Source organism: Hyla sarda, chromosome 10 (genome assembly GCF_029499605.1).
Source record: "Hyla sarda isolate aHylSar1 chromosome 10, aHylSar1.hap1, whole genome shotgun sequence".
NCBI lineage: Eukaryota > Metazoa > Chordata > Amphibia > Anura > Hylidae > Hyla > Hyla sarda.
Genome location: NC_079198.1, coordinates 94,227,757 through 94,250,834, shown reverse-complemented (window position 1 = coordinate 94,250,834; position 23,078 = coordinate 94,227,757). Strand labels below are relative to the sequence as shown.

At 47.0% G+C, this 23,078-nt stretch overlaps 1 protein-coding gene across 3 annotated transcripts in view; it reads left to right on the top strand.

Moving 5' to 3' along the window:
• Positions 1-23,078, top strand: part of TTLL10 (tubulin tyrosine ligase like 10) — a 114,932-nt gene that overhangs the window by 16,134 nt on the left and 75,720 nt on the right. For all 3 annotated transcript variants that reach the window (XM_056542669.1, XM_056542670.1, XM_056542668.1), the window contains exon 2: positions 19,756-20,132. In XM_056542669.1, the coding sequence (XP_056398644.1) occupies positions 19,811-20,132 (322 nt within the window). In that variant the 5' untranslated portion in view covers positions 19,756-19,810. The remainder of the gene's footprint in view (positions 1-19,755; positions 20,133-23,078) is intronic.

Here is a 23,078-nt window from a genome sequence, read left to right as displayed (position 1 = left end):
CTATTCTCCGGTCCTCGGTGCCTTCATTTCCATGGGCGCACGCACGGGACGTCAGCAGGGATTTTACAGCAGTGATTCACCTCAAGACAAAATTTAGCCTAGAAGCACTGATAGGGAAGGGAGTGAGATTGAGAGAGAGAGTGCAATTTTAGGTGTAGTACACAGCGACTGTGTGCTGCAGCACTGGTGTGTACAGTGAAAAGCTAATAGTAGCCAGCTAGTTAGGGTTGTTACGCCGAGCGCTCCGGGTCCCCGCTCCTCCCCGGAGCGCTCGCTACACTTCCCTCACTGCAGCGCCCCGGTCGGTTCCACGGACCCGGGGCGCTGCGTTACCACCTCCGGCCGGGATGCGATCCGCGATGCGGGTAGCGCCCGCTCGCGATGCGCACCCCGGCTCCCGTACCTGACTCGCTCCCCGTCAGTTCTGTCCCGGCGCGCGCGGCCCCGCTCCCTAGGGCGCGCGCGCGCCGGGTCTTTGCGATTTAAAGGGCCACTGCACCGCTGATTGGTGCAGTGGTTCCAATTAGTGTTTACACCTGTGCACTTCCCTATATCACCTCACTTCCCCTTCACTCCCTCGCCGGATCTTGTTGCCCTAGTGCCAGTGAAAGCGTTCCTTGTGTGTTCCTTGCCTGTGATTCCAGACCTTCTGCCGTTGCCCCTGACTACGATCCTTGCTGCCTGCCCCGACCTTCTGCTACGTCCGACCTTGCTTCTGTCTACTCCCTTGTACCGCGCCTATCTTCAGCAGCCAGAGAGGTTGAGCCGTTGCTAGGGGATACGACCTGGTCACTACCGCCGCAGCAAGACCATCCCGCTTTGCGGCGGGCTCTGGTGAAAACCAGTAGTGACTTAGAACCGATCCTCTAGCACGGTCCACGCCAATCCCTCTCTGGCACAGAGGATCCACCACCTGCCAGCCGGCATCGTGACAGTAGATCCGGCCATGGATCCCGCTGAAGTTCCTCTGCCAGTTGTCGCTGACCTCACCACGGTGGTCGCCCAGCAGTCACAACAGATTGCGCAACAAGGCCAACAGCTGTCTCAACTGACTGTTATGCTACAACAGTTACTACCACAGCTCCAGCAATCATCTCCTCCGCCAGCTCCTGTACCTCCTCCGCAGCGAGTGGCCGCTTCTGGAATACGACTATCCTTGCCGGATAAATTTGATGGGGACTCTAAGTTTTGCCGTGGCTTTCTTTCCCAATGTTCATTACACTTGGAGATGATGTCGGACCAGTTCCCCACTGAAAGGTCTAAGGTGGCTTTCGTAGTCAGCCTGCTGTCTGGAAAAGCCCTGGCTTGGGCCACACCGCTCTGGGACCGCAATGACCCCGTCACTGCCTCTGTACACTCCTTCTTCTCGGAAATTCGAAGTGTCTTTGAGGAACCTGCCCGAGCCTCTTCTGCTGAGACTGCCCTGTTGAACCTGGTCCAGGGTAATTCTTCCGTTGGCGAGTATGCCGTACAGTTCCGTACCCTTGCTTCAGAATTATCCTGGAATAATGAGGCACTCTGCGCGACCTTTAAAAAAGGCCTATCCAGCAACATTAAAGATGTTCTGGCCGCACGAGAAGTCCCTGCTAACCTACATGAACTCATCCATCTTGCCACTCGCATTGACATGCGTTTTTCCGAACGGCGTCAGGAGCTCCGCCAGGATATGGACTCTGTTCGCACGAGGCGTTTCTTCTCCCCGGCTCCTCTCTCCTCTGGTCCCTTGCAACCTGTTCCTGTGCCTCCCGCCGTGGAGGCTATGCAGGTCGACCGGTCTCGCCTGACACCCCAAGAGAGGACACGACGCCGCATGGAGAATCTCTGCCTGTACTGTGCTAGTACCGAACACTTCCTGAAGGATTGTCCTATCCGTCCTCCCCGCCTGGAAAGACGTCCGCTGACTCCGCACAAAGGTGAGACAGTCCTTGATGTCTACTCTGCTTCTCCACGTCTTACTGTGCCTGTGCGGATGTCTGCCTCTGCCTTCTCCTTCTCTGCTGTGGCCTTCTTGGACTCTGGATCTGCAGGAAATTTTATCTTGGCATCTCTCGTCAACAGGTTCAACATCCCGGTGACCAGTCTCGCCAGACCCCTCTACATCAATTGTGTAAACAATGAAAGATTGGACTGTACTATACGTTTCCGCACGGAGCCCCTTCTAATGTGCATCGGATCTCATCACGAGAGGATTGAACTATTGGTCCTCCCCAATTGCACTTCTGAAATCCTTCTTGGACTTCCCTGGCTTCAACTCCATTCCCCAATCCTGGATTGGTCCACTGGGGAGATCAAGAGTTGGGGGCCCTCTTGTTCCAAGGACTGCTTAAAACCGGTTCCCAGTAAACCTTGCCGTGTCCCTGTGCTTCCTCATGTAACCGGTCTCCCTAAGGCCTATATGGACTTTGCGGACGTTTTTTGCAAAAAACAAGCTGAGACTCTACCTCCTCACAGGCCTTATGATTGTCCCATTGACCTCCTCCCGGGCACTACTCCACCCCGGGGCAGAATCTATCCTCTGTCCGTCCCAGAGACTCTTGCCATGTCTGAATACGTCCAAGAAAATTTAAAAAAGGGCTTTATCCGTAAATCCTCCTCTCCTGCCGGAGCCGGATTTTTCTTTGTGTCCAAAAAAGATGGCTCTCTACGTCCTTGCATTGACTACCGCGGTCTTAATAAAATCACGGTTAAGAACCGCTACCCCCTACCCCTCATCTCTGAACTCTTTGATCGTCTCCAAGGTGCCCATATTTTTACCAAACTGGACTTAAGAGGTGCTTATAATCTCATCCGCATCAGAGAGGGGGATGAATGGAAAACGGCATTTAACACCAGAGATGGACACTTTGAGTATCTGGTCATGCCCTTTGGTCTATGCAACGCCCCTGCCGTCTTCCAAGACTTTGTTAATGAAATTTTTCGTGATCTCCTATACTCCTGTGTTGTTGTATATCTGGACGATATCCTGATTTTTTCTGCCAATCTTGAAGAACACCGCCAGCATGTCCGTATGGTTCTTCAGAGACTTCGTGATAATCAACTCTATGCCAAAATAGAGAAATGTCTGTTTGAATGCCAATCTCTTCCTTTTCTAGGATACTTGGTCTCTGGCCAGGGACTACAAATGGACCCAGATAAACTCTCTGCCGTCTTAGATTGGCCACGCCCCTCCGGACTCCGTGCCATCCAACGTTTTTTGGGGTTCGCCAATTATTACAGGCAATTTATTCCACATTTTTCTACCATTGTGGCTCCTATTGTGGCTTTAACAAAAAAAAATGCCGATCCCAAGTCTTGGCCTCCTCAAGCGGAAGACGCCTTTAAACGACTCAAGTCTGCCTTTTCTTCGGCTCCCGTGCTCTCCAGACCTGATCCATCTAAACCCTTCCTATTGGAGGTTGATGCCTCCTCAGTGGGAGCTGGAGCTGTCCTTCTACAAAAAAACTCTTCCGGGCATGCTGTTACTTGTGGTTTTTTTTCCAGGACCTTCTCTCCGGCGGAGAGGAACTACTCCATCGGGGATCGAGAGCTTCTAGCCATTAAATTAGCACTTGAGGAATGGAGGCATCTGCTGGAGGGATCAAGATTTCCAGTTATTATTTACACCGATCACAAAAACCTCTCCTACCTCCAGTCTGCCCAACGGCTGAATCCTCGTCAGGCCAGGTGGTCTCTGTTCTTTGCCCGATTTAATTTTGAAATTCACTTTCGGCCTGCTGATAAGAACATTAGGGCCGATGCTCTCTCTCGTTCCTCAGATGCCTCTGAAATTGAACTCTCTCCTCAACACATCATTCCTCCTGACTGCCTGATTTCCACTTCTCCAGCCTCCATCAGGCAAACTCCTCCAGGAAAGACCTTTGTTTCTCCACGCCAACGCCTTGGGATCCTCAAATGGGGTCACTCCTCCCATCTCGCAGGTCATGCGGGCATTAAGAAATCTGTGCAACTCATCTCTCGCTTCTATTGGTGGCCGACTCTAGAGACTGATGTGGTGGACTTTGTGCGAGCCTGCACTATCTGTGCCCGGGATAAGACTCCTCGCCAGAAGCCCGCTGGTTTTCTTCATCCTCTACCTGTCCCCGAACAACCTTGGTCTCTGATTGGTATGGATTTTATTACTGACTTACCCCCATCCCATGGCAACACTGTTATTTGGGTGGTCGTTGATCGATTCTCCAAAATGGCACATTTCATCCCTCTTCCTGGTCTTCCTTCAGCGCCTCAGTTGGCTAAACAATTTTTTGTACACATTTTTCGTCTTCACGGGTTGCCTACACAGATCGTCTCGGATAGAGGCGTCCAATTTGTGTCTAAATTCTGGAGGGCTCTCTGTAAACAACTCAAGATTAAATTAAATTTTTCTTCTGCATACCATCCTCAATCCAATGGACAAGTAGAGAGAATTAACCAGATCTTGGGTGACTATTTACGACATTTTGTTTCCTCCCGCCAGGATGACTGGGCAGATCTTCTACCTTGGGCCGAATTCTCGTATAATTTCAGAATCTCTGAATCTTCCTCCAAATCTCCGTTTTTCGTGGTGTACGGCCGTCACCCTCTTCCCCCCCTCCCTACCCCCTTGCCCTCTGGTCTGCCCGCTGTGGATGAAATTTCTCGTGATCTTTCCACCATATGGAAAGAGACCCAAAATTCTCTCTTACAGGCTTCTTCTCGCATGAAGAGATTCGCAGATAAGAAAAGAAGAGCTCCTCCCATTTTTTCCCCTGGAGACAAGGTATGGCTCTCCGCTAAATATGTCCGTTTCCGTGTCCCGAGCTATAAGTTGGGACCACGCTATCTTGGTCCTTTTAAAGTTTTGTGTCAAATTAATCCTGTCTCTTACAAACTTCTTCTTCCTCCTTCTCTTCGTATCCCTAATGCCTTTCACGTCTCTCTTCTTAAACCTCTCATCCTCAACCGTTTTTCTCCTAGATCTGTTCCTCCCACTCCTGTTTCCGGCTCCTCGGACATCTTCTCTGTCAAAGAGATCTTGGCCTCTAAGAAGGTCAGAGGAAAAACTTTTTTTTTAGTGGATTGGGAGGGTTGTGGTCCAGAAGAGAGGTCCTGGGAACCTGAGGACAATATCCTGGACAAAAGTCTGATCCTCAGGTTCTCAGGCCCCAAGAAGAGGGGGAGACCCAAGGGGGGGGGTACTGTTACGCCGAGCGCTCCGGGTCCCCGCTCCTCCCCGGAGCGCTCGCTACACTTCCCTCACTGCAGCGCCCCGGTCGGTTCCACGGACCCGGGGCGCTGCGTTACCACCTCCGGCCGGGATGCGATCCGCGATGCGGGTAGCGCCCGCTCGCGATGCGCACCCCGGCTCCCGTACCTGACTCGCTCCCCGTCAGTTCTGTCCCGGCGCGCGCGGCCCCGCTCCCTAGGGCGCGCGCGCGCCGGGTCTTTGCGATTTAAAGGGCCACTGCACCGCTGATTGGTGCAGTGGTTCCAATTAGTGTTTACACCTGTGCACTTCCCTATATCACCTCACTTCCCCTTCACTCCCTCGCCGGATCTTGTTGCCCTAGTGCCAGTGAAAGCGTTCCTTGTGTGTTCCTTGCCTGTGATTCCAGACCTTCTGCCGTTGCCCCTGACTACGATCCTTGCTGCCTGCCCCGACCTTCTGCTACGTCCGACCTTGCTTCTGTCTACTCCCTTGTACCGCGCCTATCTTCAGCAGCCAGAGAGGTTGAGCCGTTGCTAGGGGATACGACCTGGTCACTACCGCCGCAGCAAGACCATCCCGCTTTGCGGCGGGCTCTGGTGAAAACCAGTAGTGACTTAGAACCGATCCTCTAGCACGGTCCACGCCAATCCCTCTCTGGCACAGAGGATCCACCACCTGCCAGCCGGCATCGTGACAAGGGTGAGCAGATCACTAAAAGCATATTGTCCTCTATTAAGTGTAACCTGTGCGTACATCTAAGTGGTGTGCCCTTTTGTTCCTGTTAAAGTCTTAAGGACCAAGATACTGTGAAAGGCCAGCCAAAAGTATACATCTGCTGGTGTAGACAAATACTCTTTTAAGCGTACTGGAGCGCATTGTCCTCCCCTCATAAGTGCTGCCACACATACATCTATGTGGTGTACCATTTTTTTTCCTGTTAAAGTCTTAAGGACCTAGATACTGTGAAAGGCCAGCCAAAAGTACACACCTGCTGGTGTACACAAATACTGTTTTAAGCAAACTAAAGTGCATTGTCTTCGGCTCATAAGTGCATACCACATACGTACATCTAAGTAGTGTACCATTTTGTTCCTGTTAAAGTCATAAGGGCCTAGATACTGTGAAAGGCCATCCAAAAGTACACCCCTTCTGATGTTATAGAAAAATACTGCTTTAAGAGTAGTGTAGCTCATTGTATTCCCCTCATAAATACATACCACATTTGTACATCTAAGTGGTGTACCATTTTGTTCCTTTTAAATTCTTAAGGGCCTAGATACTGTGAAAGGCCAGACAAAAATACACACCTGCTGGTGTTGTAGATAAATACTGTTTAAGCGTAGTGAAGCGTATTGTACTCCCCTCATATTCGCACTAAGTATGTCAGGCAGAGAAGTGCCAGGATTTGCACAGAGGATTGGCAGAGGCCTAAATTCATCAGGCAGAGGTCACAGCAGACTAGGGGCGAGTGGCCTGAGCTCCTGGTATCAGCTAGCAGTCGTGTCTCGACCAGCAACCCATCTGCAATCATTGATTGGTTAACACGATCATCCACTTCCTCACAAGTCAACAGTCAGTGGGTTCCTCAGACATAACCCTCAGTTGGCATGGCACGGGAGCAGTCCAAACCTCCCATTGACTCTGTCCTATGCTGTTTCCTCCCAAAAATAAGTATTTTGTGCTGTAGGTTCAGCTCCCCTATTTAGTGTGGACAATCTACTAGAGGACAGTCAGCAACTACTGCCCAGCCAAGAAGTGGAGGAGACATCCGCCGCTTCCTCTGCTAGGCAGGCAAGTAGTGATAAGGAGAGTGGCTGGATAATGGCGTGGGAGGTGATGTTGCGAGTGTTCAGGCTCCTGAAGCAGACACTGTTGAGGAACCTGAGGAGGACGTCAGTGACGTGCAGACAGAACTTGATGATGATGAAGCCGATTGCACTTGGTAGCCGGGTGCATAAGGGGCTTCATCATCATCAGGAGAAGAGGTTTGCAGGTTACCCATGAGGTAGCTGAGCCAGCAAGGTGGTAGCATGGTTGGCAGTCAGCATGGTGGCAGAAGTGGAAAGTCTAGAGCCAAACATGCCCGAGGCAGACCACCTGCTTCACTGCAGCCTACCTTCCTGGGAGGTAGTGGAACAGGGGTTCCTGGAGTCAGCGGCAATAGCAGTCAATCAGTGCGGACTGTTGGTGGGAAAATCAGCTACTTGGCGGATTGGCAGCTTTTCATCCAGCATCCGGAGGATGTTAACTTGGCCACAATGCAAGATGTGTTGGCAGAAGGTGAAGCGGGACCCGGGTCCCAATGGCATGCCACTCCCTGTTTCAGCCAGCCAAGGCTCCGCCGCCTCAGCCGAAGGGAGCTGTGTGTCACACCGATCTCCTGTCACTCCAGATGCTCCTGCTCCTCCTACTTCGAGTCAGTCATTCCACCGGCAATCCATTGGCGAAGCCATGTCCAAGAGACAACAATATGCACCCACTCATCCAATGGCCCAGAAGCTGAATGTGCTCCTATCCAAGTTGCTGGTGCTGCAGTTCCTCCTTTTTCAAGTGGTGGACTCTGCATCTTTCAGAGAACTGATGGCTTGTGCCGAGCTGAAGTGGAGAGTCCCAAGCCGTCATTTCTTTGCGAAGAAGACAGTACCAGCCCTGCACAATTTTGGGGAACAGAAGGTGGGCCAGTCCTTGAGCCTGTCAGTGTGTTCAAAAGTGCACGGCAGTGCTGATGTGTGGAGCTGTATCTACGGTCAAGGACAATACATGTCCTTTACAGCCCACTGGGTGAATGTGGTTCCTGCACAGCCACAACAGCAACTTGGGCAGGTCAGGCCGCTTCCGCCTTCACGCTCTCAGGCTGTTGGTTCTGTGACAGTATGCGACTCCGTCTCCTCATCCTCCATCGTGTCCTCAGCCTCCACTGCACGGACAAGTCTCAGTGCCCCTTCAGCATACCTTGTGAGCAGGGCACGGCGGTGTCATGCTGATCTTCACATGGTTTGCCTTGGCGGGGGGAGGAACTGCTAAAAGTCATACATCAAGAAACCGCATCATTGCTTACTCCACGAAAACTGGAAATTGGAACCATCGTGACCGACAATGGGAAGAACATCTTGTCTGCACTGTGAAAAGGAAGCCTGAGGCATGCTCCCTGCATGGCACACTTTTTCAGTCTGGTTGTCAAGCGGTTCCCATAGTGTTCCCCCCATCTGCAAGACATCCTAACAATGGGAAGGAAACTTTGCATGCACTTCAGCCACTCGCACACCACAAAGCACACCCTTCTTGAGCTGCAGTGTCAGAACGGTATCCCCCAATATAGTCTGATTTGCGACATTTCCACACGTTGGAATTCAACCCTCCATGTGTTGGGCCGACTATATGAACATAGAAAAGCCATCACCGATTTCTTTATGATCCATTCGGCAGCGGGATGACTTCTGGCTCAAGCCAAATTTGATTTGTGGCCGCAACTAGCAGAGTTTGCCCTGGAGAAGCTGTCCGGCCCGGCCAGTAGTGTGCCATCAGAGTGGGTGTTTAGTGCGATGGGGGCAATAGTAACCCCAAGGAGAACTTGTTTGTCCACTAAAAATGTGGAGAGACGACCTTTGTGAAGATGAATCAGGCATGGATCAGCCAGGATTTCCACCCACCAATGCCTGATGCATCAGAGTAGATTGACCATGGTGCCACACCAACACATCACATATATGAATAGTGCAAAACATGTTTAAGGTGCTGCTTCCCAGTTACAGACATTCCTCCTCATTAGACCACAAGTAACTATTGAGGCTATGCATTAGCTAAAACTTATATATGTACCCACATTTTTTAGAAATAAAACAAAAGTAAAGGTGTGCAAAAAACAACACTTGCCACCTACACCACCAAATATTGATGTGATGCAAATACCTGCAAGGGAGCAAAGTATGGTTCATTGAAATCGGTGGGGGTAAAAACTTCCCCTGTAAGGTCCTAATCTCACATTATTAATTCCCTTCTTGGCAAGTGTTACTCGCCCTAAAAAGCGCGTCCCCACACAGGAACCTCTCCCTATTTTCACCTACAAACACAGTCATTTCTCAGGGATTTTAGGTGGAAATAGGGAGAGGTTATGGAGTGCTGCCACCTTTTTTAGGACTAGTAACACTTGCCGAGAAGGGAATTAATAATGCGAGAGTAGGGCCTTACAGGGGAAGTTTTTACCCCCACCTGTTACAATGAACCATACAAAGAGGTCTTTGCATCACATCAATACCTGGTGGTGTAGGTGGCACATGGTTTTTTTTGCACACCTTTCCTTTTGTTTGATTTAAAAAAATATTGGGTACATATATTTTATCCTAAGAATATTATTAAAAGTTAAGTTTTACGTAATGCATATCATCAATACTTACTTTTGCACACTAACACTTTTCCAAAAGAGACTGTTTTCTTCTGCCAACCTGCCTCAGCTACTATTCTAATCCTGCCACCCACCTCATGCCACACATCTGATGCCAAGTTCTCAATTTTTTACCCACCTTTGTCACCAGGCACTGGTATTGCGACCCATCACCCTACTATGCTTGCTCTTTCTGAGTGTTGCTGTGTAAGAGAGGGCGTGAAAGAGGAGTTTCAAAAACTGTGATTATCTGTTGTGCGGAGTGAATCTGTGGAGTGGGTGCGACTGCCTATAGCCCACATTCATATTTTGGGTAAGTTTTTCTCTTTTGCACATAGTGGGATAACTGTTAGAGTTTAAACACCCTTTTTCATTTTTTTTTTTTTCTCTGTTCCACCTCTAGGGGGAGGAGGAGTAGATTGGGCACATGTGTATAAATCTTAGCTTGGGACTCTTATTGAGAGCTTGCTCTTTCTGAGTGTTGCTGTGTAAGAGGGGGCGTGAAAGAGGATTTTCAAAAACTGGAGTTTGAAAGCAGGAGGTTGAGATCGCTGTGAGTTTTAATTTTTGAACCCACAAGGTCTACAAAAAATTTTAAGTGTAATTTTGACTGTCTGTTTTTTCCTATACATTTGTGAAATCCCCATAATTAGATGGCCTCCATGTTGGAAAATGCAGTCCAATGTACATCCTATTCAATGTATGCAATCCTTGAACGACAGTTTGAGGGTGCATATTGTTGTGCGAGATGTGTGCTAGTTGTCCGTTTGGAAGCCCAGATCCTGCATCTAGAGGGGCGACTGGCAACAATGAGAAGCATTAACAACATGGAGAGGAGTCTCGTGCTCACTGAGCAGGCACTCTCGGGAATAGAGGTGGGGGAGGACAGTGGGACGGAGTTGCAGGACAGTCAGGCAGTTAGCTGGGTTACAGTTAGAAAGAGGGGTTTGGGGAAAAGTGTCAGGGAGGCTAGTCCTGAACTGGCACACCCCAACAAGTTTGCCCGCTTGGCAGATGAGGGGGATGCCATTACAGAGCTAGCAGAACTGCAGCAGGATACCGCCTCTGACCGCCAGGGGGGTGTCTGCTCCAGTAAGGAGGGAGGGAGGAGTACAGGACAGGCCAGACAGGTACTAGTGGTGGGGGACTCAATTATTAGGGGGACAGACAGGGCAATCTGTCACAAAGACCGGGATCGCCGAACAGTGTGTTGTCTGCCTGGCGCACGAGTTCGGCACATCGCGGATCGGGTTGACAGGTTGTTGGGCGGGGCTGGAGAGGACCCAGCAGTCATGGTACATATTGGCACCAATGACAAAGTAAGAGGTAGGTGGAGTGTCCTTAAAAATGATTTCAGGGACTTAGACCGCAAGCTTAAGGCAAGGACCTCCAAGGTAGTCTTTTCTGAAATACTACCAGTACCACGAGCCGCACCAGAGAGGCAGCGGGAGATCAGGGAGGTAAACAAGTGGCTCAGAAGCTGGTGTAGGAAGGAAGGGTTTGGGTTCATGGAGAACTGGGCTGACTTCGCTGTCGGTTACCGGCTCTACCGTAGGGACGGGCTGCACCTCAATGGGGAGGGTGCAGCTTTGCTTGGGGAGAAGATGGCTAGAAGGGTGGAGGAGTGTTTAAACTAGGGACTTGGGGGGAGGGAACCTACAGCAAAGAGGGGGAAGATAGTGTAGATAGAGAGGTGGGAATTATAAATGTACCTGGGGGTGGAGCGGAGGGAGGGGTTAGAATAGTTAATAGGAATAAGCTTCATAGGAAAATAAAACTTACACCCTTGAATCCCATTAACCCCAATAACATAAAGGATGGAAATGTAAAGTGTATGTTCACAAATGCCAGAAGCCTAGCAAATAAAATGGGGGAGCTTGAGGCCTTGATACTGGAGGAACATATTGATATAGTTTGGGTCACTGAGACATGGCTGGACTCCTCGCATGACTGGGCTGTCAATCTGCAGGGGTTTACATTGTTTCGCAAGGATAGAATGAACAGAAAAGGTGGTGGAGTCTGTCTGTATGTAAGAAGTGGTATGAAAGTCAGTGTGAAAGATGCCATAGTGTGTGATGATTCTGAGGATGTGGAATCATTGTGGGTAGAATTACAAAAGGAGGGAAATACTGAAAAAATAGTATTTGGTGTAATCTACAGACCCCCTAATATCACTGAAGAGATAGAAGTTCGGCTTCATAAACAAATAGAGAGGGCCGCCCGGGCAGGTACAGTGGTAATAATGGGATATTTTAACTATCCAGATATAGATTGGGGTCCAGGGTTGGCTAAAACTACAAAGGGGCGACAATTCCTAAATTTATTGCAGGATAATTTTATGGGCCAGTTTGTGGAGGACCCAACAAGAAGTGATGCCTTGTTGGATCTGATCATTTCCAACAACGCAGAGCTGGTTGGTAATGTAACTGTGCGGGAAAACCTTGGTAATAGCGACCACAATATAGTTACTTTTGACTTAAAATGTAGAAAACAAAGACAGGCGGGGAAGGCAAAAACATATAACTTTAAAAAGGTAAATTTCCCTGGGCTGAGGGCTGCACTACAGGACATAGACTGGGGGGAGGTGTTGTCAAATACTGATACAGAAGGTAAATGGGACATTTTTAAATCAACTCTAAATAACTATACAGCTAAATATATACCAAAGGGGAACAAATATAAACGATTAAAACTAAATCCTACATGGCTGACACATGATGTTAAAAGAGCAATAAACAACAAAAAAATAGCCTTCAAAAAATACAAATCTGATGGGTCAGCTATAAAATTTAAACAGTACAAGGAGCTTAATAAAATCTGTAAAAATGTAATAAAAACAGCAAAAATTCAAAATGAGAGACATGTGGCCAAAGAAAGCAAAACTAATCCTAAATATTTTTTAGATATATAAATGCAAAAAAACCAAGGACAGAGCATGTAGGACCCCTTAATAATGATAATGGGGAGGTTGTCACAGGCGATCAAGAGAAGGCGGAGCTACTGAATGGGTTCTTTAGTTCTGTATACACTATGGAAGAAGGAGCTGACATTGGCCAGGTCAGTGCTGGTAACACATCATATAATGTACTGAACTGGCTTAATGTAGAGATGGTACAAGGTAAGTTAAGTGATATAAATGTAAGCAAATCCCCAGGACCGGATGGACTACACCCAAGAGTTCTTAGAGAGGTAAGTTCAGTAATATCTGTACCCCTGTTCATGATATTTAGAGATTCTCTGGTGTCTGATATTGTGCCAAGGGACTGGCGCAAGGCGAATGTGGTGCCAATCTTCAAAAAGGGCTCTAGGTCTTCCCCAGGAAACTATAGACCGGTAAGTTTAACGTGCATTGTGGGTAAATTGTTTGAAGGACTTATAAGGGATTACATACAGGAATACATAGGGGATAGTTGTATTATAAGTGATAGCCAGCATGGGTTTACTAAGGATAGAAGCTGTCAAACCAATCTAATTTGCTTTTATGAAGAGGTGAGTAGAAGCCTTGACAGAGGAATGGCTGTGGATATAGTGTTTCTGGATTTTGCCAAAGCGTTTGATATTGTCCCTCACAGACGTCTGACAGGTAAGTTAAGGTCTTTGGGTTTGGAAATTTTAGTTTGTAACTGGATTGAACACTGGCTCATGGATCGTACCCAGAGAGTGGTGGTCAATGATTCGTACTCTGATTGGTCCCCGGTTATTAGTGGTGTACCCCAAGGTTCAGTACTGGGCCCGCTGTTGTTTAATTTATTTATCAGTGATATAGAGGATGGTATTAACAGCTCTGTTTCTATCTTTGCAGATGACACCAAGCTTTGTAGCACAGTACAGTCTATAGAGGATGTGCATAAGTTACAAGATGACTTGGATAGACTAAGTGTCTGGGCATCCACTTGGCAAATGAGGTTCAATGTGGATAAATGTAAAGTTATGCATCTGGGTACTAATAACCTGCATGCATCGTATGTCTTAGGGGGGATTAAACTGTCAGAGTCACTGGTAGAGAAGGATCTGGGTGTACTTGTAGATCACAGACTACAGAATAGCATGCAATGTCAGGCTGCTGCTTCCAAAGCCGGCAGGATATTGTCATGTATCAAAAGAGGCATGGACTTTATAAATCATTGGTACGGCCTTACCTGGAATATGCTGTTCAGTTTTGGGCACCTGTCCATAAAAGGGACACTGCGGAGTTGGAAAGGGTGCAGAGATGCGCGACTAAACTAATATGGGGCATGGAACATCTTAGCTATGAGGAGCGATTAAAGGAGTTACAATTGTTTAGTCTTGAGAAGAGACGTTTAAGGGGGGATATGATAAACGTATATAAGTATATTAATGGCCCATACAAAAAATATGGAGAAAAACTGTTCCAGGTTAAACCCCCCCAAAGGACGAGGGGGCACTCCCTCCGTCTGGAGAAGAAAAAGTTTAGTCTCAAGGGGCGACACACCTTCTTTACCGTGAGGACTGTGAATTTATGGAACGGTCTACCTCAGGAACTGGTCACAGCAGGAACAATTAACAGCTTTAAAACAGGATTAGATACATTCCTGGAACAAAATAAGATTAATGCTCATGAAGAAATATAAAATCTCATCCCTTCCCCAATATCGCGCCACACCCCTACCCCTTAATTCCCTGGTTGAACTTGATGGACATATGTCTTTTTTCGACCGTACTAACTATGTAACTATGTAACAGGACCGGGTAACTTTCAGGACTCCTGATGCTGCTGATGCCACCTCCAGGCTGTCTCATTGTGCCACCATATGTTCTCCTCATGCTGCTGCCACCTCCAGGCTGTCTCATTTAGCCACTATATGGTCTCCTCATGCTGCCGCCAACTCCAGGTTGTGTCATTCAGCCACTTTATGGTCTGCTCTTCCGCCGCCAACTCCAGGCTGTGTCATTCAGCCACTATATGGTCTCCTCATGCTGCCGTCAACTACAGGCTGTGTCATTCAGCCACCATATGGTCTCCTCATGCTTCTTCCTTCTCAAGGCTATGTCACTGTACCGCCATGTGGTCTCTTCATGCTGCTGGCACATTAAATAAAACTTTTTAGGTTCACCTACTTGAAATCTTCAATTTAAATGTTAAAACATATCTTTAATCTTTTCAATTGTGAGGCCCTATGATCTCTTCAGGCTATTGCTACCTCCAGGCTGGGTCATTCAGCCACTATATGGTCTACTCATACTGCCGCCACCTTCACATTGTTTCATTCAGCCACTAAATGGTCTCCTCATGCTGCCGCCAACTCCAGGCTGTGTCATTCAGCCACTATATGGTCTCCTCATGCTGCTGCCAACTCCAGGCTTGGTCACTCAGCCACTATATGGTCTCCTAATGCTGCTGCCAACTACAGGCTGTGTTATTCAGCCACTATATGGTCTCCTCATGTTTCCACCACCTCCAGGCTGTGTCACTGTACCGCCACGTGGTCTCCTCATGCTGCTGGCACATTAAATTAAACTTTTTAGGTTCATCTATTTGAAATCTTCAATTTAAATGCAAAAAAATATCCAAAACTTTTCAATTGTGATGCCCTATGGTCTCATGTTGCCACCTCCAGTCTGTGTCATTCAGCCACTGTATGGTCCCCTCATGCTGCCGCCACTTCCATGCCGTGTCATTCTTATGGTCTCCTCGTGGTGCCGCCACCTCCATGCTGTGTCTTTCAGCCACTATATGGTCTCCTCATACTGATGCCACCTCTAGGCTCTGTCATTGTGCCGCTCTGCGACAGTGATTCTAATAGGGATGCCTCTAATCTGCATGTCTTACTGAATAACAGTATTATTTTACTAACCCAGCACATACACTATGTGTGTTACAGCAAGGTAAAGTGTTATACACCCCTATTGAGGCTCTCTGTAGGCCAGAAATAGCCATGTTTAATACAATTTTGACTGCACCTAATTTTTTCTGAAAATTCAGCGAATCGGCCAAATCACATTTTTCTAAAATTTTCTCATCCCAAATAATCATAACTGACAAAATATACGTTATCAAATTGATTCTCCTGGCCATTAGTTTTCACACTCCTCCATTGTATCAGGACACATAAAGTAATTTTATAACCTAAGAGCTATATTAAATTTCATCAAAGATAGCAACACAGATACTTCTTGCTGCTCAGTTTATGTGCAGATCTGTTTTTTGCCAAGTGCAAAATGTTCCTTCAGATTAAAAAGTTATGAGCCATCATCTGCTTTTCTTTTTCATTCATGCCAGCTCCTTTTTTTCTTCTTTTTAATAACTAACTTGGCAGGTAAGTTCTCTAGTTTCCAGTATAGGTAGATTGGATTTCATCCAGTTCATTGTCTTTGCTGTTATATTCACACTTGCCCTTTTCTGGGTATACAATGACCTGCAAAGGAGCAGAACAAGAAAGCAACTTAAACTGAGATCATTCCACCAGAAGAAACACAAGCCTGCTGGCAGAACCAGCGTGTGAAAAATCACCTGTAGATAATATTGGAGCCGGCTTTGGTGGCTTGTGCTTCTCCATCCATTGTTTAGCCAAATGTTTTTGCCTTATTAAAGATCATTCCCACCTAAAGCTATAAAAAATTTACATATAAGCCATGCATTGGACCTATTTGGCATTCTACAAAGAAGCTTTTCTAACATGTCTGTCTTAGAATGCAAATTTGATCTTTTCCAAAAGGCAGAAAATTATCCTATACTAGCCAAACCAGAATTTTCACCAAAAGGAAGACTTGTCCATCTGTAGACTGTTTTAAAAGTACCTGGCACCAAATAAACTTTTCTAAACTAACGCAGGCTATGTTTCCTAACTACTCCTAAAACACCCTTTTAGAGCTTTAAAAAGCTGTGTATTATACATTTATTCTTGCTTACATACAGAGAAATTTGTGAAGTTCTTTTCAGTCTGACAACAGTGCTCTCTGCTGACACCTCTGTCCGTGTCAGGAACTGTTCAGAGCATGAGAGGTTTTCTATGAGGATTTACTTTTAATCTGGACAGTTCCTAACACAGACAGAGGTGTCAGCATAGAGCACTGTGGTCAGACTGGATTCAATTTCCTCTGTAGAATACAGCAGCTGATAAGTACTGGAAGGGTTAAGATTTTTAACTCGGAGCAATTTACAAATCTGTTTAACTTTCTGGCACCATTTGATTTGAAAACATTTGTTTTCCACTTGTTTCTGCCAGAGTTCCTCTTTAAGTGAGACTCTTTGCAGTTTTCAGTGAGGCTCTGTGCAGCTGTTAATCAAGCTCAGTGCAGAGAAGCACTTCCTGAGTTTGGTCTCCTGCCAGGCCAGGAGGAGACCAAACTCACTGTATTCATTGTGGCAGGGAACAGAACAGAGCCACCAAGTGGCCGTTTTTTCTATTACATTTTAAACATATTTATATTAATAATTTTAAAAGCAAGTGAACGGGAAAGTGTCTGCTACTTACACAAGCAACACCATATTAAAAGTTTTATTTGGTGACAGGTACTCTAAGGTCTTGCTCCTCATCAGTACAGAAATGGGTACTGGATGGCTGTGAGATGCCTTTGACAGAACCATCAAAGGCTGGGTTAACATCACGTTTTCCCCCATACGGGAGCGCATATGGCAAGGTAGAGCTATAACCTTGCGCTCCCACATGCCTTTCTATGCGCTCCCATATGTAATTAATTTCAATGAGCCGGCCGGAGTGAAACGTTCGGTCCGGTCGGCTCATTTTTGTGCCGTATGTGCTTTTACAACTGGACCTAAAACTGTGGTTGACCACAGTTTTAGGTCCGGGGAAAAAGCGCAGACCGAACGTTTCACTCCGGCCGGCTCATTGAAATGAATACGAGAGCGCATAGAAAGGCATGCGGGAGCGCAAGGTTTTAGCTCTCCCCTGCCATATGTGCTCCAGTATGGGAGAAAACGTGATGTGAACCAGCCCTAACAGCTATCTAAACATACATCTCATCCTTTTGGTTTGGCTATTTGAAGGTAGTATTCTTCATTTTAGAGGAAAGCTAAGTTGCAAACTTTGTTTTTCTATGCTTCTTTAATAAGAAACAATGCCCTTCTTATGGGAACTGATCTAGTCAACCAGACGCCCTGCTCTGTACTGAGCAAGAGCCCTGAGGGACTATTCACATGGCAGAATTTCCGCTTGCGGAATTCCGCCTCAAATTAAAGCCCATAGTCTTCTAGCAGATTCCGCACTCTCATTCACACTTCTGAATTTCTGCTTCTGGGAGTGCAGAATCCCATGGAAGTCTATGGCTTTAATTTGAGGCAGAATTCCGCAAGTGGAGATTCTGCCATGTGAATAGACCCTTAAAAAATATCCACAGATGGGTGTCTCTTTCTTTTGGAGACAACTTTGGTTTGGCTAGTATGGGATAGTTTTCTTCCTCTTGGAGAAGAGCTATTTTGCAGTTTGTTCTCATGAAGCATGGGTCTCTTCATTGAAGGGATAGCCTCATATCAAAAATGTATTTGCTTTCCACAGGATAGGGGGTAATTAGTGGATTGAGGTGGTCTAAATGCTGTGGTCTTCTGAATGAATGGAGAAGAAATGTTCCTGCACAGCTGGCCCCCCATTCATTCTCTGTGTGGGTTTAGAACATTGCTGAGCTCTATTTATTTACAGGACATTTCTTCTTTGGATTAACTGGGGTCCCAGCAGTCAGACTTTAACTGATCTGATGGATAGGGACTAACTTTCTAAAAAAATAAAATAAAAACCTTTAGGGTGATATGTAACCCATCCACAGCAGGTTTCCCGGCAGCTGAAAATCCGCTTGCAGATTTTGTTGCTACTCATTGAAGTCAATATGTAGCAACATAATCCGCTAGTGGAATGTCGCAGAGGAAAATCAAAAGCAGAATTTTAGCTGTGGAAAACCCACTGCGGATCTACTATGTGCGACCCTACCCTTAAAGGGGTACTCCAGGGGACTAAACCCATAGCCGATCCTTTCCCTCTCACCAACCTTTTTATTTGTCTAAATATCATTTATTAGATATATAGAGCATACATGCAGGTAGAGAGAGAAAGATATCATTATCAGATCTTGCTTGTCTCTGTGCAAACCCCTCATTGAGACTAGCCCCCACCCTCCTGAAATACAAACACTACGTGATTTCTGACTATACAGCCACAGCTTCCCTCCCTCTCCCTGTGTGAGGACCTTGCAGGCAGAGAAGCCCAGTCTCCTCCACACATAACACTGCTCTTTGCTTGCTGTAGATCTAATCACTGACTTCTGCCATTCATAGCATAGCCTGATTTATTGCTGGGGAAAGGATGGCTTGAAAGAAAAGACAGTGTGTGCTGCTCACTGTGTCTACAACAATACAGCATGCACACAGATAGTAAAAACAATTGGCTGGCAGCCTTTACACACAGCCGCACTGACTTCTCAGAGATGTAGTCTGGGCTGCAAGCAAGGAAAAATTATAATTAGGAGACAACAGGGGCCACAGGAGCAGGCAAAATCGCATGGATAACCACAGGGTACACATAACAGGTAATGTGATGGCTTTGGGGCATTAAATATTTTTCTCAACTTCCCTGGAGCACCCCTTTAAGAAACAATAACCCTCCTCCAAACTAAGTTCACATCATGTTTTGCCTACATGTTACATATACAAATTTCTTTTGGTGCCTTGCATACCTCTTTGTGTATTATCACATATAGATAAGAAAGAAAAAGAAGCCAGAGGGCCTCATAGGGTAACACTGTATGTAGCCACAATAGAGCTAGTATTGTTTGAAAAGGTGCTCACCGTTTTGGGTTGTGTAAAGACACCTATATTTGCTTTATTGACCAAAATGGTCCACCAAGTGTTCAATCTAAGGGGGCTGCAGCCTGAACGGGTGAAGAAACACCAGACCCCAATTGCAGGTTGGTGTGTCCAAGCACTGTATTTAATATAGCAGCTTGTAATGGCTTTCCCCCTCTGCTTGATTTCTTCTGTGATATGTTTTTGCTATAATGACAATGCTAAAGCAAAAGTTTGCGTCAATGTGAAACTTTATTAACAATTATTTTTATTATTGTAATGTCAGTCATAGTTGTTATATCCATGACCAGCTTATAGAACAGTGTACTAACTTTGCAGTGCTTACAAGTAGGCAAACAGATAGTAGGCACATGACTGCAAACAAATTTTCCTTCACGACAACAGTATTTTTCTATAATGCTTATTCATAAAGATAAATATGTTTTCCCCCTGCAGATAACAATATTTTAAAATGACCTAGCTTGACTGCGTAAACCTGGAATCTCCCAATATGCAGCTGAAGAAGAGTCCATCTGAGCCAAGGGAAGAAACCTCACAGCAAGAACTGTGTGATACATCAAAACCTACTTCAGAGCCGATGGGAATCAAAAAACATGAAAGACAAAGCAATACAAAGGATGCTATAGAAGGAACAAAGCCATCTGCAAACAATGACAAACACGAGTATCCAGAAGATAATCGTCCACAGGAAAAAAGCCATGAGGAGTCAACAAGCCATACTGTGAAGACCTCTAGGTCCTCAAGGAAAGCACCATCCACAGCAAAAAAGAGAAAGAGACCCCAGCTTGGCTCAAACTCACAGATTTTACCAGGTATGTTCAGAGGTGTGTTTTATTTATAATGTCCAAAACATTAAGGTATTTTTTTTTTTATTGTAGTTCTGACTAATATTTAAGACATCAAAACTCCCTTATAGATCTGGTGAAACTACTGTTTAATAAATGTTTTTAACAAGGTCTCCCAGTTTTTAACTTGTATGCGGCTTTGAGAATAGGAAGCACTGCCGATGACATGAAGTGGCCATGGGTACAGGAAAGGTTTAGTTTAATTAGTGGTAGAGGAATCTGATCCGAGCTGGTGGTCTGGTCCTATACCAAGAGAAGGAAACTCTTCAATCAGGTGATCAGTGGTGGGCCTACCTCCTGAAGAACCACACGTGTTACTGGCTGGCATTTGGCACATCGCAGTGTGATGTCCCAGCACCAATGGCTGTCCTGTGGTTTCAGACTGCTTCAGGAGGCTCTCCAGCACAGGTATTGGGCCCACTGGAAGACTTGATTATATTGAATGTGCTTTGAACTCTACTGAGAAATTAATATATTTTGATATTCATTTTATTGTTGTCATTCAGTTGTATGTTAAATATGTTACTGTACCCTTACAAGAGGATCTGTGTAAACCCCATGTGACCCTGCCTGCCAATGGGAACCCCTAAATTCTCCCCTATATAGTGTAGTGGGGGGGGGGGTTCCCCAAGTTAAGCCTAGTGCTGAGTCTGAGCCGCAGTGTGGTTTAGATGTGTGGAAGCATCAAGGGAAGGCCCAGATAATATTTATTCAATCCGGTCATTCTGCAAGGATCACCCGCACTGTGGAGGTTCATGCCCTGGAGGAGAAGGCCTCAAGACCTTGAAAGAACCCTACCTACCATGATTCATCTACCCTTCTTTCAAGTCAGTATTCATTTATTTGGATAAAGCAAGTCCCAGCGAAGCAACAGGGCTCCCAAAGGGATACCCTGCATTCTCTCAACCAGCAACAAACTGTCTGTGCAATACCATCTTGTCACGATGCCGGCTGGCAGGTGGTGGATCCTCTGTGCCAGAGAGGGATTGGCGTGGACCGTGCTAGAGGATCGGTTCTAAGTCACTACTGGTTTTCACCAGAGCCCGCCGCAAAGCGGGATGGTCTTGCTGCGGCGGTAGTGACCAGGTCGTATCCCCTAGCAACGGCTCAACCTCTCTGGCTGCTGAAGATAGGCGCGGTACAAGGGAGTAGACAGAAGCAAGGTCGGACGTAGCAGAAGGTCGGGGCAGGCAGCAAGGATCGTAGTCAGGGGCAACGGCAGAAGGTCTGGAATCACAGGCAAGGAACACACAAGGAACGCTTTCACTGGCACTAGGGCAACAAGATCCGGCGAGGGAGTGAAGGGGAAGTGAGGTGATATAGGGAAGTGCACAGGTGTAAACACTAATTGGAACCACTGCACCAATCAGCGGTGCAGTGGCCCTTTAAATCGCAAAGACCCGGCGCGCGCGCGCCCTAGGGAGCGGGGCCGCGCGCGCCGGGACAGAACTGACGGGGAGCGAGTCAGGTACGGGAGCCGGGGTGCGCATCGCGAGCGGGCGCTACCCGCATCGCGAATCGCATCCCGGCCGGAGGTGGTAACGCAGCGCCCCGGGTCCGTGGAACCGACCGGGGCGCTGCAGTGAGGGAAGTGTAGCGAGCGCTCCGGGGAGGAGCGGGGACCCGGAGCGCTCGGCGTAACAGTACCCCCCCCCTTGGGTCTCCCCCTCTTCTTGGGGCCTGAGAACCTGAGGATCAGACTTTTGTCCAGGATATTGTCCTCAGGTTCCCAGGACCTCTCTTCTGGACCACAACCCTCCCAATCCACTAAAAAAAAAGTTTTTCCTCTGACTTTTTTAGAAGCCAAGATCTCTTTGACAGAGAAGATGTCCGAGGAGCCGGAAACAGGAGTGGGAGGAACAGATTTAGGAGAAAAACGGTTGAGGATGAGAGGTTTAAGAAGAGAGACGTGAAAGGCATTAGGGATACGAAGAGAAGGAGGAAGAAGAAGTTTGTAAGAGACAGGATTAATTTGAGACAAAACTTTAAAAGGACCAAGATAGCGTGGTCCCAACTTATAGCTCGGGACACGGAAACGGACATATTTAGCGGAGAGCCATACCTTGTCTCCAGGGGAAAAAATGGGAGGAGCTCTTCTTTTCTTATCTGCGAATCTCTTCATGCGAGAAGAAGCCTGTAAGAGAGAATTTTGGGTCTCTTTCCATATGGTGGAAAGATCACGAGAAATTTCATCCACAGCGGGCAGACCAGAGGGCAAGGGGGTAGGGAGGGGGGGAAGAGGGTGACGGCCGTACACCACGAAAAACGGAGATTTGGAGGAAGATTCAGAGATTCTGAAATTATACGAGAATTCGGCCCAAGGTAGAAGATCTGCCCAGTCATCCTGGCGGGAGGAAACAAAATGTCGTAAATAGTCACCCAAGATCTGGTTAATTCTCTCTACTTGTCCATTGGATTGAGGATGGTATGCAGAAGAAAAATTTAATTTAATCTTGAGTTGTTTACAGAGAGCCCTCCAGAATTTAGACACAAATTGGACGCCTCTATCCGAGACGATCTGTGTAGGCAACCCGTGAAGACGAAAAATGTGTACAAAAAATTGTTTAGCCAACTGAGGCGCTGAAGGAAGACCAGGAAGAGGGATGAAATGTGCCATTTTGGAGAATCGATCAACGACCACCCAAATAACAGTGTTGCCATGGGATGGGGGTAAGTCAGTAATAAAATCCATACCAATCAGAGACCAAGGTTGTTCGGGGACAGGTAGAGGATGAAGAAAACCAGCGGGCTTCTGGCGAGGAGTCTTATCCCGGGCACAGATAGTGCAGGCTCGCACAAAGTCCACCACATCAGTCTCTAGAGTCGGCCACCAATAGAAGCGAGAGATGAGTTGCACAGATTTCTTAATGCCCGCATGACCTGCGAGATGGGAGGAGTGACCCCATTTGAGGA